At 39.6% G+C, this 27,365-nt stretch overlaps 1 protein-coding gene across 2 annotated transcripts in view; it reads right to left on the reverse strand.

Moving 5' to 3' along the window:
* TUBGCP4 (tubulin gamma complex associated protein 4) overlaps positions 1-27,365 on the reverse strand; it is a 944,163-nt gene that overhangs the window by 870,164 nt on the left and 46,634 nt on the right. For both annotated transcript variants that reach the window (XM_044077538.1, XM_044077537.1), the window contains exon 2: positions 3,809-3,937. In XM_044077538.1, coding sequence (XP_043933473.1) covers positions 3,809-3,937 — 129 coding nt within the window. The remainder of the gene's footprint in view (positions 1-3,808; positions 3,938-27,365) is intronic.

Raw genomic sequence — 27,365 nt, forward strand, 5'->3', positions numbered from 1 at the left:
CCCCCTGTCCAGGTGGGCCCTAGGCAGGAAAATGGATCAGCATCCCCCACCCCAGCAGATGAATCTATGGCTGCCATTTTATTTTTCGTCATCTATTTCAAACCATAGTGGCAGTAGCAACATCAATAGCGGTGTCTAAGATAGCTCACTGGAGTCTCTCATGGTAATAAAACCAAAAATCCTTTTACCACTACTAATTACTGCTTATTCTGAAACCACTTACAATGCTGTCTGTGGCAGGGGCAAGATAAGGCAATTAGGCACTACAGCATGTAAAGCCATTCTTGAGGGGTTAAAAGTCAAATGCATCATGTGAAAGTACCCTTAATTTACCACACAGGAATGTCCAGTATTGCAAAAGGTAGTTTAGTTCTGAATGTTATCAATAAGCCTTCTGATAGAAGCACATTGTTTTTCATTGTTATAGCTGCACCACTCGCTGGCAGACGTGATGTGCAGTCACAGAAACAACGAACTCAGAGCAGCTGCTTGTCTCAGTGTGTTGTTATTTCTAATCCCTCGCTCTCCCTCTCACTCACACGCAGACCCCCTCCCATATGTGCACTCACCAGAACGAATATGTGCTCTGAATATATCCCCTCCCCCAAGCCTGTTTCTCTGTATAACTTGCTACTGTATTACTGTATCTGCATGATGTTGCCAGCTTCTAAATCGCCAACATTTAGTGACATTAGGACAAAGTCCTAATGACCAAGTTTCTGGGGCTTACGGAAAGGAAGTTCCTAAGGTCCTAATGTCTACTGTGTAGAAGGATTCCATATGTTTTTTTTTTGTTTTGTTTTGATTTTCATAGAGAAGCGGGAGACCCCAGACAACATATGTCCAAGGCAACTACCTAAGTTGCCTTGTGCTGGATCCGGCTCTATTCCACAGCCACCTATCAATCGTCAGCAAGCAGTTAACTGGCAAAAGGATCTCTCAATTTCAGCCGGTCTCTGCTGGAATTCCTCAATGATCAATACTGGTCCCCTTCTATTTATCATCTTCTAAAACAAACTTCATACCACTACTAAACTGTCCAACCTCGTACAATATGCTGACGATTCCTCCGTCATCTGCTCCACCTCATCCATAACTAAATTACAAGAAATGACCCAACAGTCCAAGGGCAATGAGAGGAAGCTTAGACTTTCTAAGACATAATTCAGTCTCCCCCAAACAATACCCAAGTCAGACACACACATTTCATATTACTACATGTAACAGCACTATAAAAGAAACTTAAGTCAGATGAAATTTCTCCGAGTCATTGCTAATGACAATCTCAAGTTTAACCATCACCTATTTCACTTTAGCAAAAAAAAAAAAAATCCACTAAAAACTAGGATCACTCTACAATGTCAAACACTACTTGACAGATATTACCAGATATATCTTCAAATCAGCCTATCTTTCATCACTACTCTATGCCTCCCCAATATGCACAAATATTACCACCACCTATAAAACTCAACTGGCAGCCTGCTATAACAAAATAGCAAATCTGCAAGCAGTCTTGCATATAAAACTCATCACTGTCTGGCATAAAAATAACTAAACTGGTTCAAATTTCCTACCCAGTGTAGCTACTCACAATTAATCACCACATACAGCCACGTATATTCTCCTAACAAATGCCATCATTCAACTACAGACCTCTGCTTCAGCAACAAACTACCAAGTCATACAAAACTTTTGGAGACTCATTTCAAAACTCAAACTCAATCCTCATTTACTTAAAATTAGACACAAAATCTATATACATTCAAAACCTTACTTAAATAAAACAAACCTATACAAATTTGGGACAGCCTTTCTTGCTCCACTGGTTATTATCTCCTCCATAAACCATTTCTGCCTGTAACTTCAACTCCCACATTATGTTACCCACATTAGTATATCTTCTTCCATCTATATATGTTTTACTAACCACAATTGATACCTTTCACTCTGACAATCACACCACTGTCAAAATACCTGTGCCACTAACTTTCCTCCTTTACATACCTTAAGCGTCATCTTTAACTACTACTATTTCTTCCCATCTGACCCATCTATCTGAATACTATATTAATACTTTACTTTTTGCAACTCCCTATTAACCCTTAAGATGTTTTAGCATATAAACTGTTCTTTTTGTATTTAATTTTTGTTAGTATTGCATTAAATGTATGCAAATCTCTGCTTACTTATTTGTGAATTATATACATCAAAAATTATTGATAACATATATTACATGCAGTTTTACTGTGGAGCTTTTTCACCAAAAGGGTTTTTGCCCAGTCAGACTTTGTCGAGAACTGCTTTCATCAAGTAGACTTTGCTGGATTTATCAACTGCTGCATTTATCAACTACTGACTCATTGTCAGCTACAACAAAACAGTGCATATATTTCACTTTGGTTGCAGATATCTGCCCCTGGAGTTAGTATATTTAATTAAGGGGTTGTGGTGAAGCATACATTAGTTGGTTTGTCAGGTGCATTTCTAATTCTGGTAAATTTGTTGTGCGAGTAATTACAAAATAATACTATGTAGGTTTCTTCTCTGATCACATATTGCATTTGAGTAGAGGTTCTGCAGATTTGGCAGGGTAAGTGCTTGAACAAGTACAAAAGGAAACTATTAGGTTTTCTTTTGGGGACAGGATGATTTGCGATGGTTTGTGTCTTAAACACATTTTTCTAAGCACTGAAATACAAGTGAATAAACAATAAGTGAATGATACACTCGCATACAAGGAGTATTTACATTATTATTTTGCCCTACACGGGTATTTACATTATTATTTTGCCCTACACAGATATTTCAACACATCAAAATGCACTCCATCAAACTGAAAAGCAGCCACTAAAACAATCATGTATGGAATCACTGAAAACAGTTTTGGCAGGGGCGCAAACCTTCTGTATTCCCGCAACACTGAAACTTTAAATATACTAACTGTCAGATTACACAACAGGGGCAAATGCCCTCATCCCAGTCTCATAATCTCAGCAAAACCACAGCTCATGCCATCTCTTAGCAGAGAAAGTAACTTAGCAGTTTACTTACGTGTTAAACAGCACTTCACTGATTTAGCTTATTCATCAACATAACTGCATTTGCAGAAATAAACCATACATTCAATTCAATAACATGCAAATTGCTAAACAAATGATTTCCTATATTATTATTATTACTACATACACACACAGTACAGCAGTTATGTTTTCATGGATTAAAGATGTCATATGTGCAGGATGACTACCATATTACAATGAAAATTAACAAGAAATAATTTGTCTACATAATTTAACTTTTACCAGCTTTGAGAATAAAGTTAACTTGATTCAGTAAGTTATCACGATGTCTGATAGCTAAATACCTATTTTTTTTTTTTAGAGACTGCACCCAAAAGGACAGTCAGACAGTTTCAATGATACTTTCCTGCTGTAAGGTATATAAATTTTGTCCCATAGCTACTTAATTTTACTTTTTCACGTTTATTCTGCTCACCAACCAGGTAGGCAAGCTGTTCCAGGGACTGTTTTCAGCCATGACCTGAGCCAAAAGGCAAATAGATACCGAAATCAAAAAAATATCAAAGCCACTCCAATATGTCTGTGATGAAGCATAAAAATGGGAAACAGAATAAATATGTACACAGAAAGCATACACAAACAGAATAAATATGTACACAGAAAGCATATTGTTTTTACAAACCATTACTCGATTTAACAAACTTGATGGTTCATCATATACATCTATAGTTGCTAATTGAGCAAAACACAGTAGCAGAATGAAAAATTAAGAAAAACAGCATTACCTGCTGTTGAACATGTCCCGTATACTGCTCAATAAACTCAGAGAAACGAATGTAGTCTGTCCCAAGCTTGCAAACTCTGTTCAGTACACTGGTCTCACTAGGATGAAGAAAGGGTAGGTCCTGGGATACCTGTAGAGATTGTAACAATTTTTTTATGAAAACCTTGTTAAAGTAAAAGTGTACTGCTGTTACATAAAGCTGGCTAAAAGCTACCGCATACGTTTTAAAATGGGATGTACTTTTTTCAGTAACAATGTGATGTACGCAGTACAGCAACTAATCTTCAGATGTATATTCTGGTTGCAGGACTAGCAAAACACCATCCGAAGCTCTGCCACTTCTGCCAGCTCTGCACACAGCACTGCATTACAGTACGATTCTATGGGGAGGCCCTCCTCAATTTGTCTGCTCTTGGAATAATCCTTCCTTGCACTGCATTTTGGTCTGTTCCTCACAGAAAATCCTGAGCTTGTAGGGGGGGTGCATCCACCCTATGTTGGCACAACTGTAACATCATGGGCCACAGTGAAAGATGACATGTAATGCCTGTCACAGCCAGTTTGCTTCAACTCCTGAGTGATCACATTATCTATTTAGTAAGAAAACAGTGGTGTCTTGATACCTGCACTGGTACAAGGATATCATTTATTTAATTTCATAGCTTTAGGATAACTTAGCAGACTTCCAGGACACTTTTTTAATCACATCCCATTTAAAAAAAAAAGCAATGACAACAAGCACACTCACATTAACAGCAATAGGTTTACAAATATAAATAATTACAGAATGCGCAATACTGTTAAGACAAAAAAGAAGATCACATTCAAATACAGAGTTATCTGTAAATTAAACAATTCTGCAACTGCATTTATATTCTGCTTCTTTATGGAGTACCTCTTTCAGCCGCCTACAGAAAGCAGTACCTCATGTTTCAGTACTCTGGTCCTATGAGAAGTCCAGATGACCACGTTTATCAGCAACAGAACAGCACATACTAATATTATAAAGGGTACTGAAAAGGGGTTATAAGATAAAGTATGGCAGAGAACAAACCCTTGAGTTACTGCAGACTTTACTGCTTGGAGATCAGAGTCATCATCATGAAACCTCAAAATTTCTTTTTCCATGTTCTGTATGGGGTGAGGGTGTTGCATTAACTGTCACCTTCTCATCCTAACTTCTTTGACAGTCAAATCTTAATGTCACAAGGTCTTCTCTCATACAGTCCATCCATCTCTTTGCTGGATGCCCTCATTTCCTTTTGCCTTCCTCCTGTCTAAAATATTCTTCATTGGATTGTCTTCAGCTTTCCTGCATGTGTGCCAGAACTACCATAATCTGTTCTGACCTTCTCAGCAACTGAACTACTCGGGCTACCACTATAATGTCCTCATCTCTTTGTCTGTCCTATCAAATTCTCAGCTTCTTCTGATTTTCCCATTTGCTGCCTTTACAACTGTCTTATCTGTACTCAGATTTATGCTGTGTGCCTTCAGTTTTGCATTTCATTCCCTTTTCATTTGCTGAAGTTCTTTTTCAGTCTGTCTATAATGCCATATTGGCTGCACAGAGCATCGTTGTTGATCCGTCTCCACTGACTTGTTTGCTAATGAAGTCCACCACCAGTATGAACAGTACTGAGTTGAAAGATGAACCCAAATATATGCCCACTCCCCAATAAGAAATGCCTCTGTCAGTCTGAACACTGTTCGTACTGGTGTCATTGGATCCTTGCACATAGCCTGCACCAGTTCTACCAAAGTTTCTGGTACTTTGAACCATCAGAGGACTGCCCAAAGCAGCTTTTTTGGGACCCTGTCATATCATATACTTTTTCCAGGTCTAGGAATTCTCAAATGGACTCTTTCCTTATCTCTAGCTTCTTCTCAGCTGTCTATCCCACTGCAAACATTGGGTCAGTTGCGCTGTGTCCTCACCTGAATCCAAATTGATCATCTCCCATCTTACTTTCTACTACTATGCATTGTTTTAATAACTCACACTCTTCAGCACTTTCATACAGTGCGAAAGGAGTTCAATACCTCTATACTGCCCACAGTTGTGAATGACCCGCTTTGTTCTTGTACACTGGCACTAGAATGCTTATTCTGCAGTCTCTATTGCTTTGAATAGCCTCTGGAACCATTTATCCCCTAACTCACCCAAAATCAATCATACATGCTGTAATCTCATCTAAGCCTGCTGCTTTCCCAGACTTCATTTTCCTTAGTTCTGTTCTTGCTTCTTCTAATGTGGGCTCTTCACTATAGCCTGTGTCTGGGGCAGTACAGCTTCTGTGGGGTTTTCTCCATTCAGAAGTTGCTGGAAGAATCCTTTCCATCTACCTTTGATGTCCTGAGAACTGGTGAACACATGTTGATGGCATACCTTATGAAGCGTGTCTAATGACCATCTTCTATATCTTTCTGTCTTTGCCTTGCAATCTGATAGAGATACTTTGGGGTCATCAGCTGAGTCACTTTTCCAGAAGTCGGTAAAGTGACTCCGATGCCTTGTTTTTTTACTACAACTACTCTCTTAGACTCTTTGTTAGCCAACCAGTATTCCTTCTTAGCCTGGTCTATTTTATTTCCCAGTTTTTCCTGCACTCATTCTTATTTTTGATGATTCCCTTAACTTCTGCATTCCACCACCAGCTTTCCTTATGTAGCTTATTTCCATACCTGTCTCGGCTGCATATTTGTTCTATAACCCTCAAACATGCTCCATTCCTCTTCAACTCCACTAATTTTCTCTTCTCCTTGAGGTGCTAAAGCCCTTCGTATTTCCTTGAACTCTAATGCTATATCACCAGTCAGCTTCCAGGTCTTCAGCCTGGTCTTTGTCGACCTTAGAGCCTTCTCTGACCACTGCTTACAACTGATTGTGGCAAACAGTAGTTTACGCTGTAGGCCAACTGCTTCACTGGGGATGACTTTGCAATCGATTTTACCCCAATGCCTTTTCCTTACTAGGAGGAAGTCTATCAGAGTTGCATGTTAGTCACTCTTTTATGATCTTAGGACTCTTTCTTGCTAAACCATGAGTTGGCTATCATCAAGCTATTTGTCTGACAGAAGTCTAGAATGGGCTATCTTTTACTCCAGTTACCTTACCCATGTGGACCTAGGCAGTTCTCATATCCTATTCCATCTGTCCTAATATGAGCATAAGGTCCATTGTCCACACCAGCTCATATTGTCCTCCTTTATCTAGTATGCACTGCCAATGCCACCTGAATGTACTTGCTATCCCAACCCTGTTGTGGGTCATTGGCTAAAATTATGAATACTGACCTACCTTTACAATGGAGTCTGACTGGCATGAATCTTTCTGACGACAGCACTTATTGTCTTGTGAAGCTCCACCCTTACCACAATTCCCACACCACTTCCAGCTAGTCCTCTCCCTGAGTAGTAGACACTGGATCCCAAGCCAAGTGGCTTTACTGCACTGACCCTTTCATCTTGCTTCATGGATACAGAGGATGTCCAGCCTTCTCTTTACCATCATGTTATCCACTTCCAAGCTGCATCTTGTCAGTGAAGTAGTACAGAGTGTAGCATCCTTATTTCCTGTTTGGTAGGCTGATTGGTTTTACATCCCACTTGAACTCAACATAGCTATCACAGGTAACCCAAGTTAGGCAACTGGACACTTGTTGGCCAGTAGCTTATTGACCCAGGGCTGATGGACTTTATGTTGGGCACAGAGAACCTCAACCCACTTAGCACCGGCAAATACCCATGTCCACTTTTTGGAACCATCTGTTAACAAGGCCAAATTACCTAGAGAAAATTTTTACTATAAGTGGCTGAATCTAGAATGATCTGCAACCTGTGAGCTGTGTTCTATCTAGAGGATACTTACTGCACACTACTGATGACATCTAAAGCAGTTAATCTATACAACTCTTTCCCAGATAGGCATCAAGTCTCTCTGCTACCCACAACTCCATTCTTCACAGAGTTTTAGCTAGAAACACCCAGCATATTTTTTTTAGGAGGTGGAGAAACCTAATAGAGACACAGGGAGAACATGCAAATTCCAGAAAGGTATTGTCAGGAGGTCAGGATCGAACCCTGTACCTTGTGCGTGTGAGGTGAAGGCCTTAACCATTACGACAACTGTGTTTGGAGAGAAGCTTAACACATTAATTATGACACATAGATAACTTCCTCTTACAATGTCTGAAAACCACTAGAGAGATAAAATACTCAAAATATATACTGAAACAGCTACAGCATTGCCACAAATGAATAATGCTGTGACTATGACGCCAACTACCCGGGACTGATCAGTGAGCTGGGACTAAAGGAGCTAACAGTTGAAGGTGGAACAGTGCAGCCAATGACAAGTCAAACCTGGAGAGGAAGCCAACCCAGTCCACTGCATTATCTGACAACTAGCAGGAGAAGGCTGAAAACAGAGTAGCAACAAAAAGAGTTAAGGATGACTGTCAACTAAACAAGTGCGCTGTAACCAGGACAGAGATGCACAAGTAAAAATGCACACGAGTCATTGCCCAACACTGTGGGAGCATTTCTGCATGAATAATAAGCACCCCCTTGTACAAGTAAAAATGCACACGAGTCATTGCCCAACACTGTGGGAGCATTTCTGCATGAATAATAAGCTCCCCCTTGTGTCGTGGTCTAACACTGTGGGAACATTGCTGACTGAATGTTGACCCCCCCTCACTCACACACACATACACTGCAGGACTACATCAGGAGACTTAAAGTTTGACACTTTAATCTAGACAAGTTTGTGATGATCCCATCAAAGCAAATTTTTCTTTTATTGGCAAAACCACAATAACTGTCTGTTGAAAGCCACTTTTTTGCAGTTGTACAATCCACACTACATTCTCCTGACTTACATATATTAACACCACAGCTGCACAATAGTGTGTGTGTGTGTGGGGGGGGGGTGGACAGCTCATGGTCGCAGAAAGTGTTTTTCAACAAACTGTCTCCTTGGTATTTGCCAAAGGAAAAACTGCACTTATACTCCAAAAAAGGAAGTCAAGATGCTGAGAGTGAGTTTTATACTTTAATATTCCACAAATAAAAAAGTGATGATAGGTTAGGGCTTTCGCAGTTACCTGCTTCTACAGACCTTAATACAAAGTAACACTCCATAAAATCATTAAATACTCTAGATAACCAATAAAAAACAACATAGTTAATGAGGCAGACCTCTCTTCTTAAGAACAGGTTTTAGACACAGCCCTATTAAGACCAGGAGGGGCATATGCTTTAAAATCAATGATCCATCTTAATTCCATACATTCTGTTTCATTGGACAGATCGCCTTCTCTTAAACCATCATGCATCTTTTGTAAAACTAAGAACTTAAAACTATGGTCCATTACATGTTTGGCTAATGCATTGGTACATTTCTTATTACATATGTCATTAAGAAGTTCTAATACCCTTTCCTTTAACATACAATTTGTTTTACCAATATAGATAACATTCACAAACTAAGCATCTAGCCATATACACTATATTTCTTGTACAACAATCTGCATAAAATGAAACGTCTATACATTTCTTTGTGACTAGATGTATAACCGTATGGGCTGTCCAAATGTTAGGGCATGCGTTGCACGTTCTGCAACAATAAGTAACAATACTTTGTGATATAGTGTGTATACGATGCCTATCATGTTTATAACAGAGTTGTTGTTTCAAAATTTTTACAATTCTTGAAACAAAATCTAGGTTCTGATTCTATTATCTTACAAATGCTTTCATCTGTTAACAGAATAGGCCAATTATGCTTAATAATGTCACAGACTTTATTCACTCCTCCAGAATACGTAAGACATATCCTGTTACCTGACCTAACCGCTTTAACTACGGGTCCTTCATCCACTATTGGAGTGGATTCTGAGAAGTAAGTTTTCACCTTATTACTATCCATTGTGTCCATCTTTTCTATGGCACTGTCCATCTCCTTTCCTTTGTAGCCTCTGTCCATAAGATCAATCTTAAGTGTATTAAGAGCTTCTTGTAGTGTAGTGAATCTGTATCTGTGTACAATCTCTTGCATCTAAGTACTTGATTAAACACTACATTCCTGGTAGTGTGTCTTGGGTGCATACTGGATTTGTGCAAAATATTATTTCTTCTACATTTCTTCCTATGTTGCTTAGTAGAGAGATTCCCTAAGCATGCTTTTATTTATCATAGTGTCAAGAAAGCTAATACTTTCCCTAGAATATTGCATGCTAAATGATAGATAAGTGGTACTACTTTCTAAATACGATACAAACTCTTCGACTTTCCATACTGCCATGCCAAATAAAAAAGATGTCGTCCACAAAACGTTTGTAGAAAGTCACGTTCTGCTTAACTACATCTTTACTGAAAACAAACTCTCTCCCACTATGCAAGTACTAAAATGGCATGCAAATTTGCAGATGCTGTGTCCATAGCTACTCCTACTATCTGAAGAAAATAGTCAGATTCAAATAGGAATACATTGTTTTCTAAAATCAGTTCCAGTAGGGCACAAATCAAATTGATTTTCATGTTACCATATGTGTTTTCTTTAACCAAAAACTGTCTTATGTTTTCTATTCCTTCTTCATTAGGAATAACTGTAAATAAAGAGTTTACATCTAACGTAACAAATAACACGTCTTTAATAGTTGGCTCATCTCGGTCTTTAGCTCAGATATAAAATCGTTCTAGAAATTGCTTACCATCTCTCAATACAGTTCCTACTGTATCTAAAATACATCTAAGTTGTTTCTCGACATATATTAACAGAGGTTCAGTAAGCCAACCTCTCCCCGATACTATCCGTTTAAACGAAGGATTCAAAGGATTTTTGTGTACCTTAGGTAACCTACAGACAACTGGTATGGTAGAATGTTCCACAGAAAAGTATGTATAGAGAGAGTAATCTATTTGGTCTGTCATTAACAAATCATATACAAAGAAAATTAATCTATTTATAATACCATTGATCTGATATTTCTGTAAAACTACATAGTATCAACAAATAACATTTCACGCATTTTGTTAAGATAATCCAGTCTATCAAAAACAACAATGCCCCCTCTTTTATCTGCCGGTCTTATCAGGTGGTCAGCCCTCATTAACAAATTTAAAGCCTCATGTTCTTTAAAAGACAGATTAAAATAACCAAGTTTACTATTCTCATAAAAACTTCCTTATATCATCTTCACAGATTTTGACAAAAGCTTCCAAAGCCGGAGAATTGTCAGGCGTAAGCGTCCTAGGTTTTTTAAAAACACAAAAATAATTAACAGTAATGCCATCATTCAAATAAAATACTTTTAAGCGTAGTGTTCCGAGCAAACACCTTCAGTTCTATTATGGTCTCTATTAAATCCAATTTAGTTGCAGGTATAAAAGACAGCCCTTTATTTAGTACTGACATTTGCTCATCACTGAATTCAATTGAAGATAAATTAAAAACTAAATTATTTATCTGCGATTCCTTGTTGAAGCGCCTGTTACAGTTTGACTCCTCAGTTGGACTGAAGGGTCTGTTTTCAGTCTCATCTCTCTCTTGCGACTGCGCAATCTCCCTGCTCGTTTTTCCTGTCTTATGGGTAATGCTTGTTCTAAAAAAGCTGGAGAGTCTGTTGTTTAAATTATTCGTGTCCAGTACTGCCTCTACCTCCAGTCTGTTAAGTACTTTCAGTCGCACTACAGGTTCTACTAGTGCATCCGAAACTGGGACAGTTGTTTTAACACTACCACAAAAGTTAGAACCTTCTACTACATTGGTCTCAGAAAATATGTCATTTATGGAGTTTAACGGCTCATTCATATTATCACACATAACACTACTGTTGTCATTCATAGGCGTGTCAGGAATAAATGCTTCTGTATTAGCATTTACACAATTTCCAGTACTTACTTCTCCTTCAGCACTCGTTTCGTTGGCTAAGGTCAAAGGAACACCTAGCCCATCTGTGTGTTGCTTACTGTAGTTGAGATCTTGCAAGATCTGTTCTCCAGCATTAAAGGCACTGTTTTGTACTCCCTTTACTATGAGTGAATCCTTTGAAAGTAGCGCATCCACTGTTTGTGCATGAGCCAAGATTGTAAGCCCTGTGCGCTTATCTTTCATGGCAGCTAATTGCTTAGACACTAGCGACGTGCTGGCTTCTGCTGCCTCAATGTTAGGCTTCCCTCTTGTCGGTAACCGTAGTTACACCTTCTCCTGCTTCCTCTACTGGTGCATTGCTCCTCGGCCAAGAGAATACGTTGCCGTCTCGGAAATCAGCGTAATCTCTCCGTAGTTTCTTGATTTTCTCTTTTTCAAGCTTCCTTTCGTAAAAGGAAACATTTAGTAAAAGCTCATCGAGCAATTGCCCACATGTTTCTCCCTTAAAGGAGTTAGATAGATAAAGAGTTAAAATATCAATGGGAGGGTGGCCTAATGGTTAAGGTGTTTGCCTTACAAACACAGGGTGCAGGGTTTGAGTCTCACAAGGGATAATTGGCTAGGCTTAAAATGGCTTGCAACGGCAGTTAGCTCAGTACTAACCTATGAACCTATGAATTTTGCCAGAGTGACCTCTTCAGAGAGAAAATAATCATTCATAAGTACCATATGGTCCAAGCTCAACTGTAAATTCAGAACTTAGCATCTCTTAAGCAGTTCAGGTAGGCTATCACCATACGAGGGCATCTTGAGCACTCAAAGCCCTCTTGGAATAATTTTATAGTGTATGGCAGCTTCAAAATGGTATCGCTGCCACAATAAATGTTTATATTTGTACAACTTGTCTTCTAACTCTTTCAGAGCTTTTTTAAACATAGCCATTTCATTATAGTCTATACTCACATCTGCTATATCTTCATCATTAAAAGTAACACACATAAGTGGGTTAGCAGACACAGTGGTGCTGAGTCTCTGTTTAGTATAAGTCCTTCTTGATGGTTCCATACCATTCTGCATTTTTCATTCGAACCTTCCTTCATTTGACTCAAAACTCTCAGCCATGGTACCAATAGACAAACAAAACTGACAATAAAAGTAAAGGAAATGATTGCTCTGGTACCAGACAAGCCCAAAAGTCCATAAATGCTCCAAAAAAGGAAGTCAAGATGCTGAGTGAGTTTTATACTTTAATATTCCACAAGTAAAAAAGTGATGATAGGTTAGTGCTTTCGCAGTTACCTGCTTCTTCAGACCTTAATACAAAGTAACACTCCATAAAATCATTTAAACCTGTTCTTAAGAAGAGAAGTCTGCCTCATTAGCTATGTTGTTTTTATTGGTTGTCTAGAGTATTTAAATGATTTTATGGAGTGTTACTTTGTATTAAGATATGAAGAAGCAGGTAACTGCGAAAGCGCTAACCTATCATCACTTTTTTACTTGTGGAATATTAAAGTAAGGAGTGTTTGTGGCTCATGTTTCCAGTCATTTTCAGCCACTTCAGTACTATAATGTTTGCACAATCCCCAGTGCAACAGTCTTACCACATTATTATGCCTTTCAGTATACAGTCCTTTTGCCATTAGTATGTCACAACCAGCAATGAGGTGTGCAACTGTTTCCAATTCTGTTTTACAAAACCTACATTTGTCTGTTTCTCCCACATGTTCAATGGACTTTGTAAACCAGCATGTATGTAGCCCACTATCTTGGGCCATCAACATTAACCTTTCATCTCTAGATTTGAATTTGGCTCTCCTTAACCATTCTTGTGTTCGATCCTGATCAACATGAGGTTCTTCTAGAAGTTTTATATACTTGCAACTATATTTATGCATTTTTCACATTTCTTCCCTTCTCATCTGGTCTTTCACCTTATATTCTTGCTTTTGTTTTTTGGCACATTCAATTGCTACCTGATTTTTATCTACTTGTGGTTTGATTTCCATTCCTGCTCGACGCCGATATGCTTCTGCTAGATTAAGCAGAGCAGTCATCTTAGATTTATTCCCCTCATGTTTCAAAAACTTTCACTACGTTTGGGTCTTGTGAGGTCAGCAGATGTGTGTGCAATCCCACGATTGCAGATCTATACATGTAATCAATTTCAAGGAGGCCCATATCTCCTTCAGAACAGGGAATATATAATCTTGGTATGCACAGAATTTTATAAATTATCTGGCGAGCATGAAGCATCTGTCTTGTTTTCCTGTCTAATCTATCCAACACGTTTTGGGCCCAGTCAATCACGTCAAAACTGTAAGTTAGGACAGGAAGAAAAATTGATTTATAGCTTGGATTTTGTTCCTAGAAGTCAATGCTGTTTTCATGGTTAATTTAGGTCTTCTAAAGTATTCTTTACTAAATTTTATTCAGATTTGTTCATGGTTTATTGTTGATCCTTCATCAATTCCCAAATATTTATACACTCCCTTTTGCTCAAGTTCTTTTAAATCATATTCTTGTTCCAAAGTGATGCTTTCTTTCTGCTGCAGTTTTCCTGCTTTAAAGGTTGCTTTTGCACATTTATCAAGACCAAATGACATTCTTAGATCATCGGAAAAAGAATTGACAATTTGCACTTGTGCTTTCAGTTCCTCATCTGATAAGCTATACAGTTTTAAATCATCGACGAAGAGAAGATGGCAAGCCTTTACACTTTCTTGTTTTCTAGGAGCCAAATTATAGCCATTGCATAAGCTGCTAAGTAGACAGCTTAATGGGTTAAGGGCAAGACAGAATAGCAGCAGTGACAGAAAGTCACTCTGGAATATCCCCTTTTGAATGTTTATCCCTTGATCATGGTTTAATCGTAAAGTGGTCTGTCACTGTAAAGAAGTCAGTTTAGGGTGTATCTTATACATTTTTAAGTACTCTTTTATCCATAAATGTGGGATACTATCAAATGCTTTTTTGCAGTCAATCCATGCCATAGCCATACTTAGATTCTTCCCCTTTTTATAGTTCTCCACTAGGACGTTAACGACATGACTGCTGCTGCGGCATGCTCCTACTGCGCTAAGATCTACTTTGAAGGAAAACCAAAATTGAAGGTTTTGAGCCATTGTTCTACATTGCCTGGGACAGCACACTTGGGGGGGGGGGTAATCTTCCTAGATTTGACTGCTCACGTGTATGAATGGCAGCATTTCTTTTGTGGAGGCTGGTGGTGGACTGGCAAAACTGGGTGCAGCATCTGTAGTTATCCCTTAGGTCTTTATGCTGCTGCAGAAAAAAATGTTAGCAGTATCAGTAATTTACTGTGGACTCTGCTTTTTGTAAGGAAAAGCTTTCCTCCTATGGATGCTACTTGTAAATTGAGGGACAGTTCAAGCCCTTACCTTTTTTGTGGCCTCTTGTCTTACAAAGGCTGTCTATGCTAGTTTCTGCAGTATTTACTAAATAATCACGGAAAGGTTTTTATCAAAACCGTGACACCCCCAAAATGTTATTACTATTTGCAGTATGTTTTAGCATAATTCCCATTCTGCTACACTGCAGCTGATTTACAAAATGTTGTGGGAATACTCATTCGCTGCTCATAATAAACACATTTTTCTCATTGTATTTAAGACACTTTTTATCCTTTGATGGATGCCTAATCACTCAAGCAACAATGTAAATAAAAATGTTCCTCTGCTTCTGTTACGTTGATCTATTGATTGGGTGATGTTTTTAGTAAGAATGAGCCAACTATATTATTCTTTTTGTTTTCAAAAGTTCTTAAAACTACAAATGAAATCAGCAGACTTTACTACAAGAGCTGAGCACCTTTTTGTATGAAGGTTTGAAGTGTGGGCTCCTTATACTAGACTTCAGAGCAGCCCATCTGGGTTCATTTTTTACTTACCATTCTTCTTATACCATGTTTTATACCACATGCTACACTACATCATACTACTCTAGCCACTGTCAGTTTAGTAATCGCAGTTCAAGCCACTGCAGATACTGCAGATCATTCATTTAATATTTTTGAATTTTTTGAAGGGTAAGCATTGTTGCTGCGCCTGGATAATATTGTCTGTGGATAATATTTGCAAGTAAATTCTATTCTTCACATTTATTCCTATCACTATATCACCACCAGACTTCCAGACTTCCCTTTGTCCATACAGCTCAGCTTTTGCAGACACTTTCATCTTAACAACTAGGCTAGTTACAAAAATTTACAAAGAGGATTGATGGTGCTAGTATGGTGCTAGTATGTCCCTAAGCCTAGCAAGCAGGAAGGGAAGGGGGGTCAGCAGTCACTGCCTAAGCAGTCAAGCAGTCACCCCAGACTCTCTCTCTCTCAGGGTGCTGGTAGTACTTCAGAAGAAAAGTCACTATCTGTGGCATTAAAAGCAGGATCTGCTTCCTTGCAGTCTTCACTAAATCAGTGCTGTGTGATGCTACAGCAATCACAAACAAGCTAAGTGTGGTTGTGGGCTTGCTCTAAGCATTTTTTTGCTGGTGTTTTAACACGGTGGCCTGGTCAGATGACTTTGTGTGATGTTTAGTAGCATCCATTCCTCCAGGTCTCAGAGTTATGCACAGCCCTAGACACTATAACAGTAACAGTGGGTTAACAATATGTTTTACGTCTGTGTTACACTTCAGCTAGGTGAATGATGGCAATGCTTACATCTTTTAACAGGTCCGTAGTGCAAACCTGAAGTGAAGAGTCCACCCTCTTTACCATGCATCTGGCTGCCTTGCAGTTACTCTATACCAGCCTATAGATTTCCTATTTAAGGTCATCCACGAGTTCTTCAATGGCTTTTCTAGGTTGATTTTAGAGCATGAATTCAACAAAATGCTAAGTAAGTTCTCTTTGGAATTTCTCAATCTTTTAGACAGTTTTGGATTTACTCAGGTAGTTACCACTGCTACCCATATATATGGATACTTTGGAACTGGCATTTCAACTTAATCTGGAAATCAGGGACTTACTAGGTGGAGTCTGTCTCATGAATCCTACATGAACTCCCTTAGTAACTCACCTTATTTTTCACCCTCTCTCCCTCTCTTTCCACCCCACTCCAAACTATCTACCTCTCTACCTCCTTCTTTACTCTCTCCTTCTCCAAACTTTTCCCACTCTGCTCATCTCTCGCTTGGTCCTGTAACCTATTTATCCCTTGCCCCTACTGCTATATTTCCTCAGAACATACAAATATATTTGTAAATATAGACTTATGGTTCTTTCAAGTTCTGTTTTATGCAGTGGTAGGAACTAGCATATTTGTAAATATTTACTTATAGTTTCTAGAACTTTGTTTAAGCATTTTATTAAATTGTATCTTCAAATACCATGTTTTTTTACCTGTACTTCTTTTTATTATATTACTATAACTTTTTTTATTATGTTATGTTGCCTTTATGGTGCTTTTCTCCCCAGGACTCCATTGAAAATGGGCTCTTCTCGACCCAATGGACCATCCTAGCAAACAAACTTCAAATAAATAACATAAATAAAAAAATCAGACATTATCTAGTTCAATTCAGACGCGGTCTCTCACTGATGGCACCACCCAATAATGAACTAATCAAATGCCAGGATCTACAGCATATCAGTAGTGGCATACCAATGTCCATATTGGAAAAGATCAATGGGGAAATGCAGATGGCCTAGAACTGCTTTCAACTGCCTCCAACATGGCTGTGATTTATGTCACTGATGCCTCATGTCTATCACATACCAAGAGTCCTGGTTTGAACCTGAGCTTTGGATGATGTGGAGAGTGGGTCAATGGTTGCAGCACAGATGGTGGAGTATGGGTCTGTGAGACAAATTCAGTCTGAATGATCATTAGCATTCCGAAAAGAAACTGTAAGAAGGCATCATCTATCTAGTGAGATTCTGCTGTAACTAATCATCCAGCTACAGAACAAAGAACAGGCTGTGCAGCCCATACGCATTTATCACTTGCAATTTTTTTCATCATCAAAACATAAGGAAGTCACAAGCCTTTCTATAAAAAAAGGTTGCAAAAGATCAGACAGACCTTTCCCCATAATGATTTGATGATGAATTGTGATATGCTTTTTGCTGATACCCCAATTTTTGCAAGGCAGAGTTTGGTTATATCAATTGTGAGGTGTTCATGAATGGAGCTTCATCATTGTGCTCTTCCTACTGTGGATTGGATGCCGGCCCAACAAGGCTTGCTAGATCTTATCAGACTGAATAGTACCACACGTTTTCCTATCCAAATTAAAGTAGACATTAACTATACAATTTTCAAGAACTCATACTGGGTTCTGAGCCCTCTGGAAAATTGCCAACCACTCTCCATCTTTCCTTTTATAGGACTGCTTACTGAGAAAGTGTTTTCCATGTAAATACGTTCTTATTTAATATCTTATGACCTTTTAGAGCCATTGCCAGCTTGGCTTTAGACCAAAGTACAGTACTGATACAACCAACCTCCATTATGGTTCTTACTGACCTACTTAAACTCAAGATCAAAAGGTTCTATCCTGGTACTTTTTGTTCTATTGGCTTCTTCTGACACAGTTTACCACTGCATCCTAAATAAAAAAAAAAATGTGCTGCAGTCTTTCTAGCACCACTCACAACTGTTTTGCTTCTTACCACTTGGATAATTCAAAGTAGGTGGTCTCAGGGATTCATTTAAACAGGAGTCACATACTGGAGTATGAAGAGCCATAGGCTCAACATCTTGGCATTTATGGTTTGTCCACAGTTATATAGCTTGCCCCCTCAGGGAGGTCATCTGACACAGAAGCATTTCTTTTCAATTGCATGATGACGATAATGGTAACACTGGACTTCTTTACTCAGAAGTCTGGGCCTGACTTTATACCTTGGAAGGCGGTCCGGATTGGATTCTTCAGTGGATGACACAAATCAGATGAAGCACAACCCAGGAAAGACTGACACAATGCTGCTGTAGGTTAATGTTGACCTGTTACACAATCCTCTCCTTCTATCTTTACTATATCTAGAAGACTAGCTAGAATGTCTATCCCAAGCCCATGATCTAGATAATATTTTTGGGGAGGTGTCCCTGCCAATATGCAGAGGACTGTAACTATGACCGTAGGAAGATGCAGACTGCAAATGCAAACAAAGTGAATGTAGAGTTATTTCCAAGACAGCAGCATCTCAGAATACCCCCCTAAAACACACACACACACACACACACACACACACACACACACACACACACACATATATCAGAGGAAAAGAAACTCTTACTATATACAAGTAGCAGAGGTGGGAATGCAGCAGGTGAAGCTCCCCTAAGTTTCCTGTAGTGACTTTTGACAGTTTTTATATTTTTAATGAAGTTGTACTTCATTTTTCAGAGCTTCAGCACTTACAGGTAAGCTTCTTGCACTTTCAGCAGGGAGAACTTAATAACAAATGTACTGTAAAGGGCTAGATGTCAGAAATTAAGACACATTTCCATCTAAAGAATACTTACTATTACAAAAAAACGAGTCAGGAACAGTGTACCAAAAACAACTAGAAAAATGTAAAATACACTGCTGCAGCCAGATCCACGAACACTTCACGTTTATTAAATGTAAATTCCACAAGACCAGATTGAGTGCTTTCTTCCCTTAAAATAGGGATTTCATCAGAATCTAAAACAGTTTATACATTTTCCCCTTAAATACCTAAACAATCAGTGACATCACCCAATTAGCTTCCTAAAGGGACTTTGTCCTTAAAAAATTCCTTGTTATAAAAACTATGTATACATTACTTAGGTTCATAGGTTCGTACTAGGCTATCTGCCCAAGGGCATTTATAAGCCTAGCCCATAGTTATTTGGCTTTCGCCACCCCTTTAGTTTGAATAAAACTATGCCTATTATTTTGCTGTGCCTCTGTCAAGCAGTGACACTGAAGTAATCCCTGGGGTATATCTGCGATCCCCCATCCATTGGTCAAGATTCCTCTTGAACAAGGCCAGGGAGGTGCTCTGCCTCACATGTACCGGGATTTTGTTCCACAGCATAGGGAGTCTCTGGGTGATGAATCTGTCCCTCCAGCACGTTCTATTAATAACCGTGTCAAGGTTTAAGTCTCCGCCCTTGTGGTTCTGAGGGATCTAGATTTTTGAGGTGAAGCATATTCATCAAATCAGGGTTTGACATGGCCTTATATGTCAGGCACAGGTCACCTCTGAGCAAGCGGTATGAGACTGAATAGAGCTGGAGTTCTTTCAGTCGGGCAGCATAAGACATATTTTTGAGACCCTTTATCCTTTTGGTGAGGAACTTTTGGGGCCTTTCCAGCTGCTGCAGGTGTCGGGTCAGATACATTCGAATGGGGCATTGTACTCCATCATAGGTCTAATGAGTGATGAGTACAGGGGACGATGACCTCCCTTGATCTAGATGTGAATCCCTTCATGATCAGGTGGGCAATGTAGAAGGTTTTCCTAACTACTTTAGCAACATGAGTGTCAAACGAAAGGCTACTGTCAACCTGGGTCCCCAGATCCCCGATGACTTCTTCTGTGCTCAGTGGATTGCCACCTATATGGTAGCTAGGGTAACCTTGTTTTTCCCGAAGGGTATGACTATGCATTTCTTGGCATTTAACTTTAGGCCATGGCTCTGGCACCAGTTATCCGCTTCTGTGAGGCCCTTCTGAAGGATATCTGTGTCAGATGCGTTTTCGACTATCGCGCCAGTTTGCAGTCATCTGCAAACTTTGTCCGCCATAACCCTCCTCTGTTTGCTTGTACTTCAGAAAAGTAGATGCCGAACAAGAGTGGACCCAGGACTGATCCCTGTGGGACACCACTTGTGTCAGGCTTGAGTCTGACATGGCTCCAGCAACTCTGACCCTGTGGGTTCTGTCACTTAGCCAGTTTGCAACCCATCTTGTGATGTATGGGTTTACATTCAAGCTGATGAGTTTTTCGATGATACCTGAGTGGGGTATTGTGTCAAGGCCTTTGCCAGGTCAAGGTAGGCTGTATGGACTGCCTTTCTCTCATCAATGGCCTTGGTGACTGTCTTGAAAAAGTCAACCAAGTTTAAAAGGCATGATCTGCCTTTGACAAAGCCAAACTGGGTTGGATCCAAAGTCTGCAAGTTCCCTATGTCTTTATTTATGAGTTCCATTATGATCCTCTCCATGGCTTTGCAGATAAGGCTTGTCAAGCTAATGGGACGGTAATTTCCAGGGTCGGTGGAGGCACCGCCCTTGTGAAGTGGGACCACAGTCGCCATGCGCCACTCCTTGGGTACGTATCCTGAGGTGAGGCTAAGATTAAACAGCTGTCCTAACTGCGGGTTTAATTCCTTATTGAGTTCGTGGAGCACACAGCCGGGGACACCATCCGGTCCCATGGATGCTGTGTTTTTTGCTTTGGAGAGAGCAGTTCTCACCTGGGTGTTGGAGATGTTTGGGGCTACAATCCTCTGGTATAGATATCGCTCCTTTTGGAGAAGTTTGCACTGAACCTGTCAGCCAGTATGTTGGCAATGTGTGTAGGTTCAGTAATCTTCACATCATTTTGAACTAATTCTGAGCATATCTGGGAGTTTCCTCCTAGGTTTCTAACATAGCTAAAGAAGGCCTTATGATTGTCTTTTGAGTCCTTGGTGATTTTTCTCTCAAAATTTGCCTTGGATGATTTTATGAGAGCTCTTAGTTTTTACTTATAATGATCAAAGGTGTCTTACCTTTCAAGGATTTTGCTCTATCTTGTAGTAGCTTCCTCCTTTTGTTGTAGAGCTTGTTTATGGCTGGGGTCCACCAGACTGGACGCTTGCCTTTGGTACAAAGAGTCTTAGTTTTGTTTGGGATTGCCTGATCCATGCAGTCCTGTAGGTGCTGGTAGAAGGCATTTGTAAGTGATTCAGCGGTTTGAGTAATGTTTACCACTGGCTCAGGGGCCTTAAAGGAGACCACATTAGTTTTAGAAGTGTGAAGTCGGCTTTTGAGAAGTTTTTCACTGTGGTCTTTTTATTTCAGGTGGGGCGGGATGAGGACCTCCAGCGAGATTAGTTTATGATCTGATCTCACCAGTGAGGGGTATACTTCGGTGTTGAACATTTTGATCCCATGTTCGTGATGATGAGATCAAGTATGTTTTCTCCTCTTGTGGGGATGGTGACTAGTTGTTCCATGGCATTTGAGTTTATGAACTCCAGGAACCTTTGGGCTAGAGTGTTTGGGCTTGAGTAGTGTTCCCAGTCTATATTAGGGTAGTTGAAGTCACCTAGTATGATGGTGTTTGGAGATACATTTATCCCTCCATTGTTTTCAGGAAGGCCATGTGAGGTTCCTGAGTTTGAGAGGGTGGCCTGTAACATGCTACAAATTGCAGAGCAGTCTTGCCTATGGTTAATTGCACCTGGATGGTCTCCGATGCATCGCGTTGCCACCAACCTTGAGGTGTGGGTGTCCTTTATGAATATGGACACCCTCCTTTCTTGGTGTTGTCCGGATTTTGGGGCCGGAACGCATGATATGAGGTGAAACCTGCTAGTGCTGGGGTGCTCTCAGGAGCCTTGAACCAGGTTTCTGTCGCAGCACAGACATCGATGTTCTCCATACTGAGAAGGGCCTCGAGTGCGTGCATCTTGAGATTGAGACTTCTGGCATTGAGCAGCATTACCCTTAGTTTTTTACTTTTTGTGTTCTAGGGTGGTAGGTTTAGAATTTGAGCCTTGCCTAAAAAGGCACTATGGGGTGGCAAGAGCCTTTGCCAATATCCGGAAGCCTAGGGTGACAGGTGCAAGACGCCCTTGGCAGCGTGGCTTGTCCAGCATGTCATCCCAGGCAGACAGACATTGATCCCCTTTGAATGACACCAGAATTTAAGCCAATTATTAAAGCTGATCATCTTATCACTGTATTGTGGCATCATTCTAGGTGAAGGTAGGATACTGCTCAAGGTCAGGGTCATACTTGCCTGGGCTACATAATCAGAGAGCTCCTCAATGTCTCTTTTCATGTAGTCCAAGGAGGTACGTCTCAGGTCGTTGACACCAGCGTGGACAATGACTGAGTCGTACCTGTACCTGCTGTTGAGAGACCTGAGTGCTTGTGTTATGTGGCGGATTCTAGCGCCCGACAGGCAGCTTACTGTGACCTTCTCCTTACTCAGTCTGGTGAGCGGGACATCAGTGTGTCTGACTATGGAGTCACCTATGACAAGTATGTTTGGTGTTCTATTTGGCCTTAAGGGCAGTGACTGCTTTGCACACTGATTTTGTTGTTTATGTGTTGTTTGTGTGGTGTATTGAGTTTGCAGTTGCTTGGGTGTCTGCTTTGGAGGCCTCTGCTGTTTAGGTAAATTTTTACTCAGAGCCTCCGAGTATGTCTTAGTGTGTTTATGTGTTTGATTCAGTGGTGTGGTTGAGTTATGTGAAACTGGTATTGTGGTGTGTGTAGTTGCCTTCTCCTCCTGCCTGGTCTTGCCAGTCCTGAGTTGAGAGAGCTCAGCCTCCAGTCTGGCTAAATAGCTGCATCTCTCACAAGTGTTAGTGTTACGTGGGAGGAGGAGAGGGTTGTCCGTGTACATGAGACAATTGTAACATTGTCTCAGAATTCCCAGATTCACCAACTGGGCAGGATAGGACGCCAGCATCTGACCCTTCGACATGCTAGAAAGAATTATGAGTTGGTATGAGACAGAAAAGTAGTGGGCTTAACAGGGAAGTGGGCACTCTTGGGGGGTTTTGCTAGTGAGAGATTTGTATAATATAGGAGTGCTTGACCTGCAAAGAGAATGCTTATAAGACAAGGGATATGCTTATAAGACAAGTGCTGAGCTTTTTGAGAAGAAAAAGCTATTTGGAACAAGTGCTGCACTTTTTAGTGTAGGTGTAAATTGTTTAGGTTCCTAGGTTTAACCTTGTTTAACCGATGCTGCTCTAGTGGCAACTCCGCGCTAAAGTACGTTAAAGCGTGCTTGATAGCAGGGGCTGGAAAGAAGCAGGAATAGACCCAAAAGGGAAAATAAAACTACAGTTTCAAGTCAGTAACCACCTCTACGGGGGGGCAGGGAAGCTGCTCAATGTTAGTCACTGCCACTGATCAACAGAGAGACCCTCCTCCAGCCCAAGCAAAAATGGCCTCACAGAAACTTTCAAACAGTTCAGGAACAGCAAGCCTGTAACTGAACTTTTTTAACTCTCAGAAAAGTGGGGAAAAAGCAAGATTTTTTTTTACAGAGATAGCAGAGGTTCACAAGTAATATCAAGTTATAACAGTGCAGTAAATGACCCCACACAAGAGTGCTAGGTCAAGGACAGAAAATATGCAAGTTTTAAGAAAAACGATTTAAAATTAAGTGCAAACAGGAATTTCAGCAAACAGCTTTTGGTTGTGCTCTAAATACAGCTACTAATACAGAAATCAAGTTTAACAAGCCAGAAAATGCTCAAGCTAGGCAGCTATGCAGAAAAACTTAGCAAATAAACAGAGAAAAAATACTTAAAATCTCAAAAGTGGCTCCCTTCTTCTCTCAGCGTTTTTTCCTCTTGGAGGGTACTTCACCAACAGCCAACAAGCCTGATTCATACTATTTATAATACTACCTATACTACACAGAATGTTAAATACACAACCAAAAATGACTTTATTCCTAAAATAAAGCCAATCTAATATTAAAATTGTTTATATTATAAAACTATTTCTTCAAAGCTGCTTTTTATGCAGCAAGGGCTTGATGGATATCCTATCATTAAGTCCAGGATCTTGACTAGCCTGCAACTTAATTTGCCACCTTACCTCTCTTTCCTCAATATAACATTCATAATCACCTCCTCTAGGGTTTGTCAAAATCTTTTCTAAAATGGCAAACTGAAAACATGAAAAATTAGGGCATACAATAGAATGTTTGTATAATGCATTATTTATGTTACAAGTAGATATTTGATACATATGTTCGTAGATCCTGTTCCTTAACCACCTCTCCGTCTTACCTACATAAAAACTGGGACAGGATTTGCACAAAGCCAAATACACCACTCCTGTGGTCGGACAGTTACTCCGGTTAAATTTCACCTGTGTTTTTAAAATATTATTAATCATAACATTCTCCTCTGTGCATATATATATTTACACTGGGAACAAGTACCAAACCTTGTTGTGCCATGTCTTTCCTTATACTTTGGTGCTTCCTCAAAACATTTTTTCAAGTTTGTTCCTGTGTTGTAAACAAAAGTGGGTCAACTACCTGCTACCGACCACAACTTAGAATTATTCCTTAAAATAACCCAATTCTTTTCTATTATTTTGTTTCACCTCATATGCATTACTGTAGGGAACTACCATCGCTCTTTCAAATTTAATATATTCTTCCCCCCCTCACAAGATTCATCCTTCTTAATATTCCCTGGGTTACCTAACAGCGGTTTATATTTCTTTCCCCACTCACTCCTTACATACTTTACGTATTCAGAAATCATTTCATTAGAGTAGCCCCTATCCTTAAATAAGTTAGCTACTTTATATAGTTCGTCATCCGCATCTCCTTCATTAGATGTCATTCTGGCTTCCCTAATAAGTTGTCCTTTAATAATACTACTTTTTTTGATGGGGAGGGTGACTACTTGTGTACTGTAAATAAGAATTACTAAACGTTGGTTTCCTAAATACCTTAGATTTAAATGTCTTGTTCACCTTTTCAATACAAGTGTCTAAATAATTTATAGCATTGCCTTTATATTCATATGTAAATTTCAAAAAATCAGTACTTCTATTTAAATACTCAAGGTATTCCTGAATCTTTTTTTCAGGCCCCTTCCATAAAATAAAAACATCATCCAGGAACCTTACATATAGATTCATGTATTGAAAGAATTCACTCTTAAAAACAGTTTGTTCCTGCTCAAGTAAGACAAGATTGGCAAATATGGGGGCACAAGGGACCCCCATAGCTACGCCTTTCTGTTGCTTAAAATATTCACCTTCAAAGAATATATAATTGTGGTCCAAAATTATTTCCATAAATTAAATTATCAGTTATATCTGGTCATCTCTAAAGTTTGTGTTCCTATGTAAAAAACTGTCATTAAACCTTTCTATTACTTCCTTTCTTGGAATTGAAGTATACAAATCGACTATATCAATAGTCAGAAAAAAATATATTTTTATCCCACAACCTATTTTCTATCCACCCTAGGAAGTCCCATGAATCCCCAAGTAAATGTTCTGCATTAAGGACCTGTTTTTTCAACCATTCATCAATCACGACTCCAAAGGGGTATGCTTTCGACCCTCAACCTGACACTATTGGTATAAAAGACACATTTTCCAGTCCCTTATGAATCTTAGGGATTTTAAACATCGTGGCCACTGTTGGGTTCTTTATTTATTTATTTAAATTTGTTGACCGGGAGTGTCCGACTGGACGTAGGTCCATTATCAGCAGAGGCCCGGGGAGAAAAGCTCCACAGTTGAAATAAAACAGACAGTAGTTACATTGGATTACATAGCAATTAACAATTTAACATAGCAATTACTTACAACATATTTACAGAAGAACATAGTACATCAGTAGATAACTAGAATCTTTATCTGTGAAGTACATAACAGACATTAACAAATGTTACAATGAGAAGTTCCTGCTGTATAATAAGTACTAGGCTTATGAGCATCTGAGCTTGCTATAATCAAGGTAGTTAGTGGAGTGGAAAGAAAGGTAGTGGTTGGATGGGGTGGGTGATATTAGAGTGGGAGTTGCAAGGGCATAGCCAGCATGTTTTTAGGTGCTCTTTTAGTAGTGTTTTGAAGTGGGTGCATGATGGTATGGAGGTAATTGTGGGTGGAAGGGAGTTCCATAATTTGGCTATGGTGCAAGAGAATAGTGCTTCACCAGCAGAGTTATTGGCTTTAGTGATCTGCAAGTGATTTTTGTTGCTGGATCTTAGTGGTCTGGTGATGCGATACGGTTGGAGTAGATTCTGGAGGGATGGGACATTTAGTGGATGGTTTACTAGTCTGTGGGTGAGTGAGAGTGGATACCACTGAAGGAGGTGAGGGAGTTCAAGCCAGCCCAGTTCAGCAAGTGAGAGACAGTGGTGACTACGGTAGGATGCCTCTGTGGCGAATTTGGCGATTTTGTTGTAGAAGGTCTCTAGCTTGTTTAGATCGCATTGCCTTAGGTTGGTATATGTTGGAGAGGCATAAAGTAGGGTGGAGATTAGGTGGAAATTTGCTACTGAAATCTTTGCTGCTTTGGTGAGAAATTGCTTATTTCTGTATAACACTCCTAGTTTTTTGTGGACTTTTTTTTTATGGCCATGGATATGTAAATGTCAAATTTTAGTTTATTGTCTATTTCCACTCCTAGCAATTTGGTGTGTTCAGTTGGGTATATAGTGCTGTTATCTTTTGCTGTGATGTTAAAGTGAGAGTTGTTTTGAGTATGTTTGGTGGGTTGGAAGAGGAGTAGTTTAGTTTTGTTTGGGTTGAGCATTAATTGGGCATCGGATAACCAAGTTTCAACAGAGGAAAAGGTTTCCTGTGTGACTTTTTGCAGTTTTGGTAGGGACTGGGCTGAGCAGATGATGGTTGAGTCATCTGCGTATTGTATGAGTGTGTCATGTTTTATGGCAGAGGCTAGATTATTGGTGTAAACAGAGAAAAGTAGGGGTCCAAGGATGGATCCTGGGGAACCCCTATGGAGACAGGTAGT

Source organism: Protopterus annectens, chromosome 7.part0, assembly GCF_019279795.1.
Source record: "Protopterus annectens isolate FY-2018-M chromosome 7.part0, PAN1.0, whole genome shotgun sequence".
NCBI lineage: Eukaryota > Metazoa > Chordata > Ceratodontiformes > Protopteridae > Protopterus > Protopterus annectens.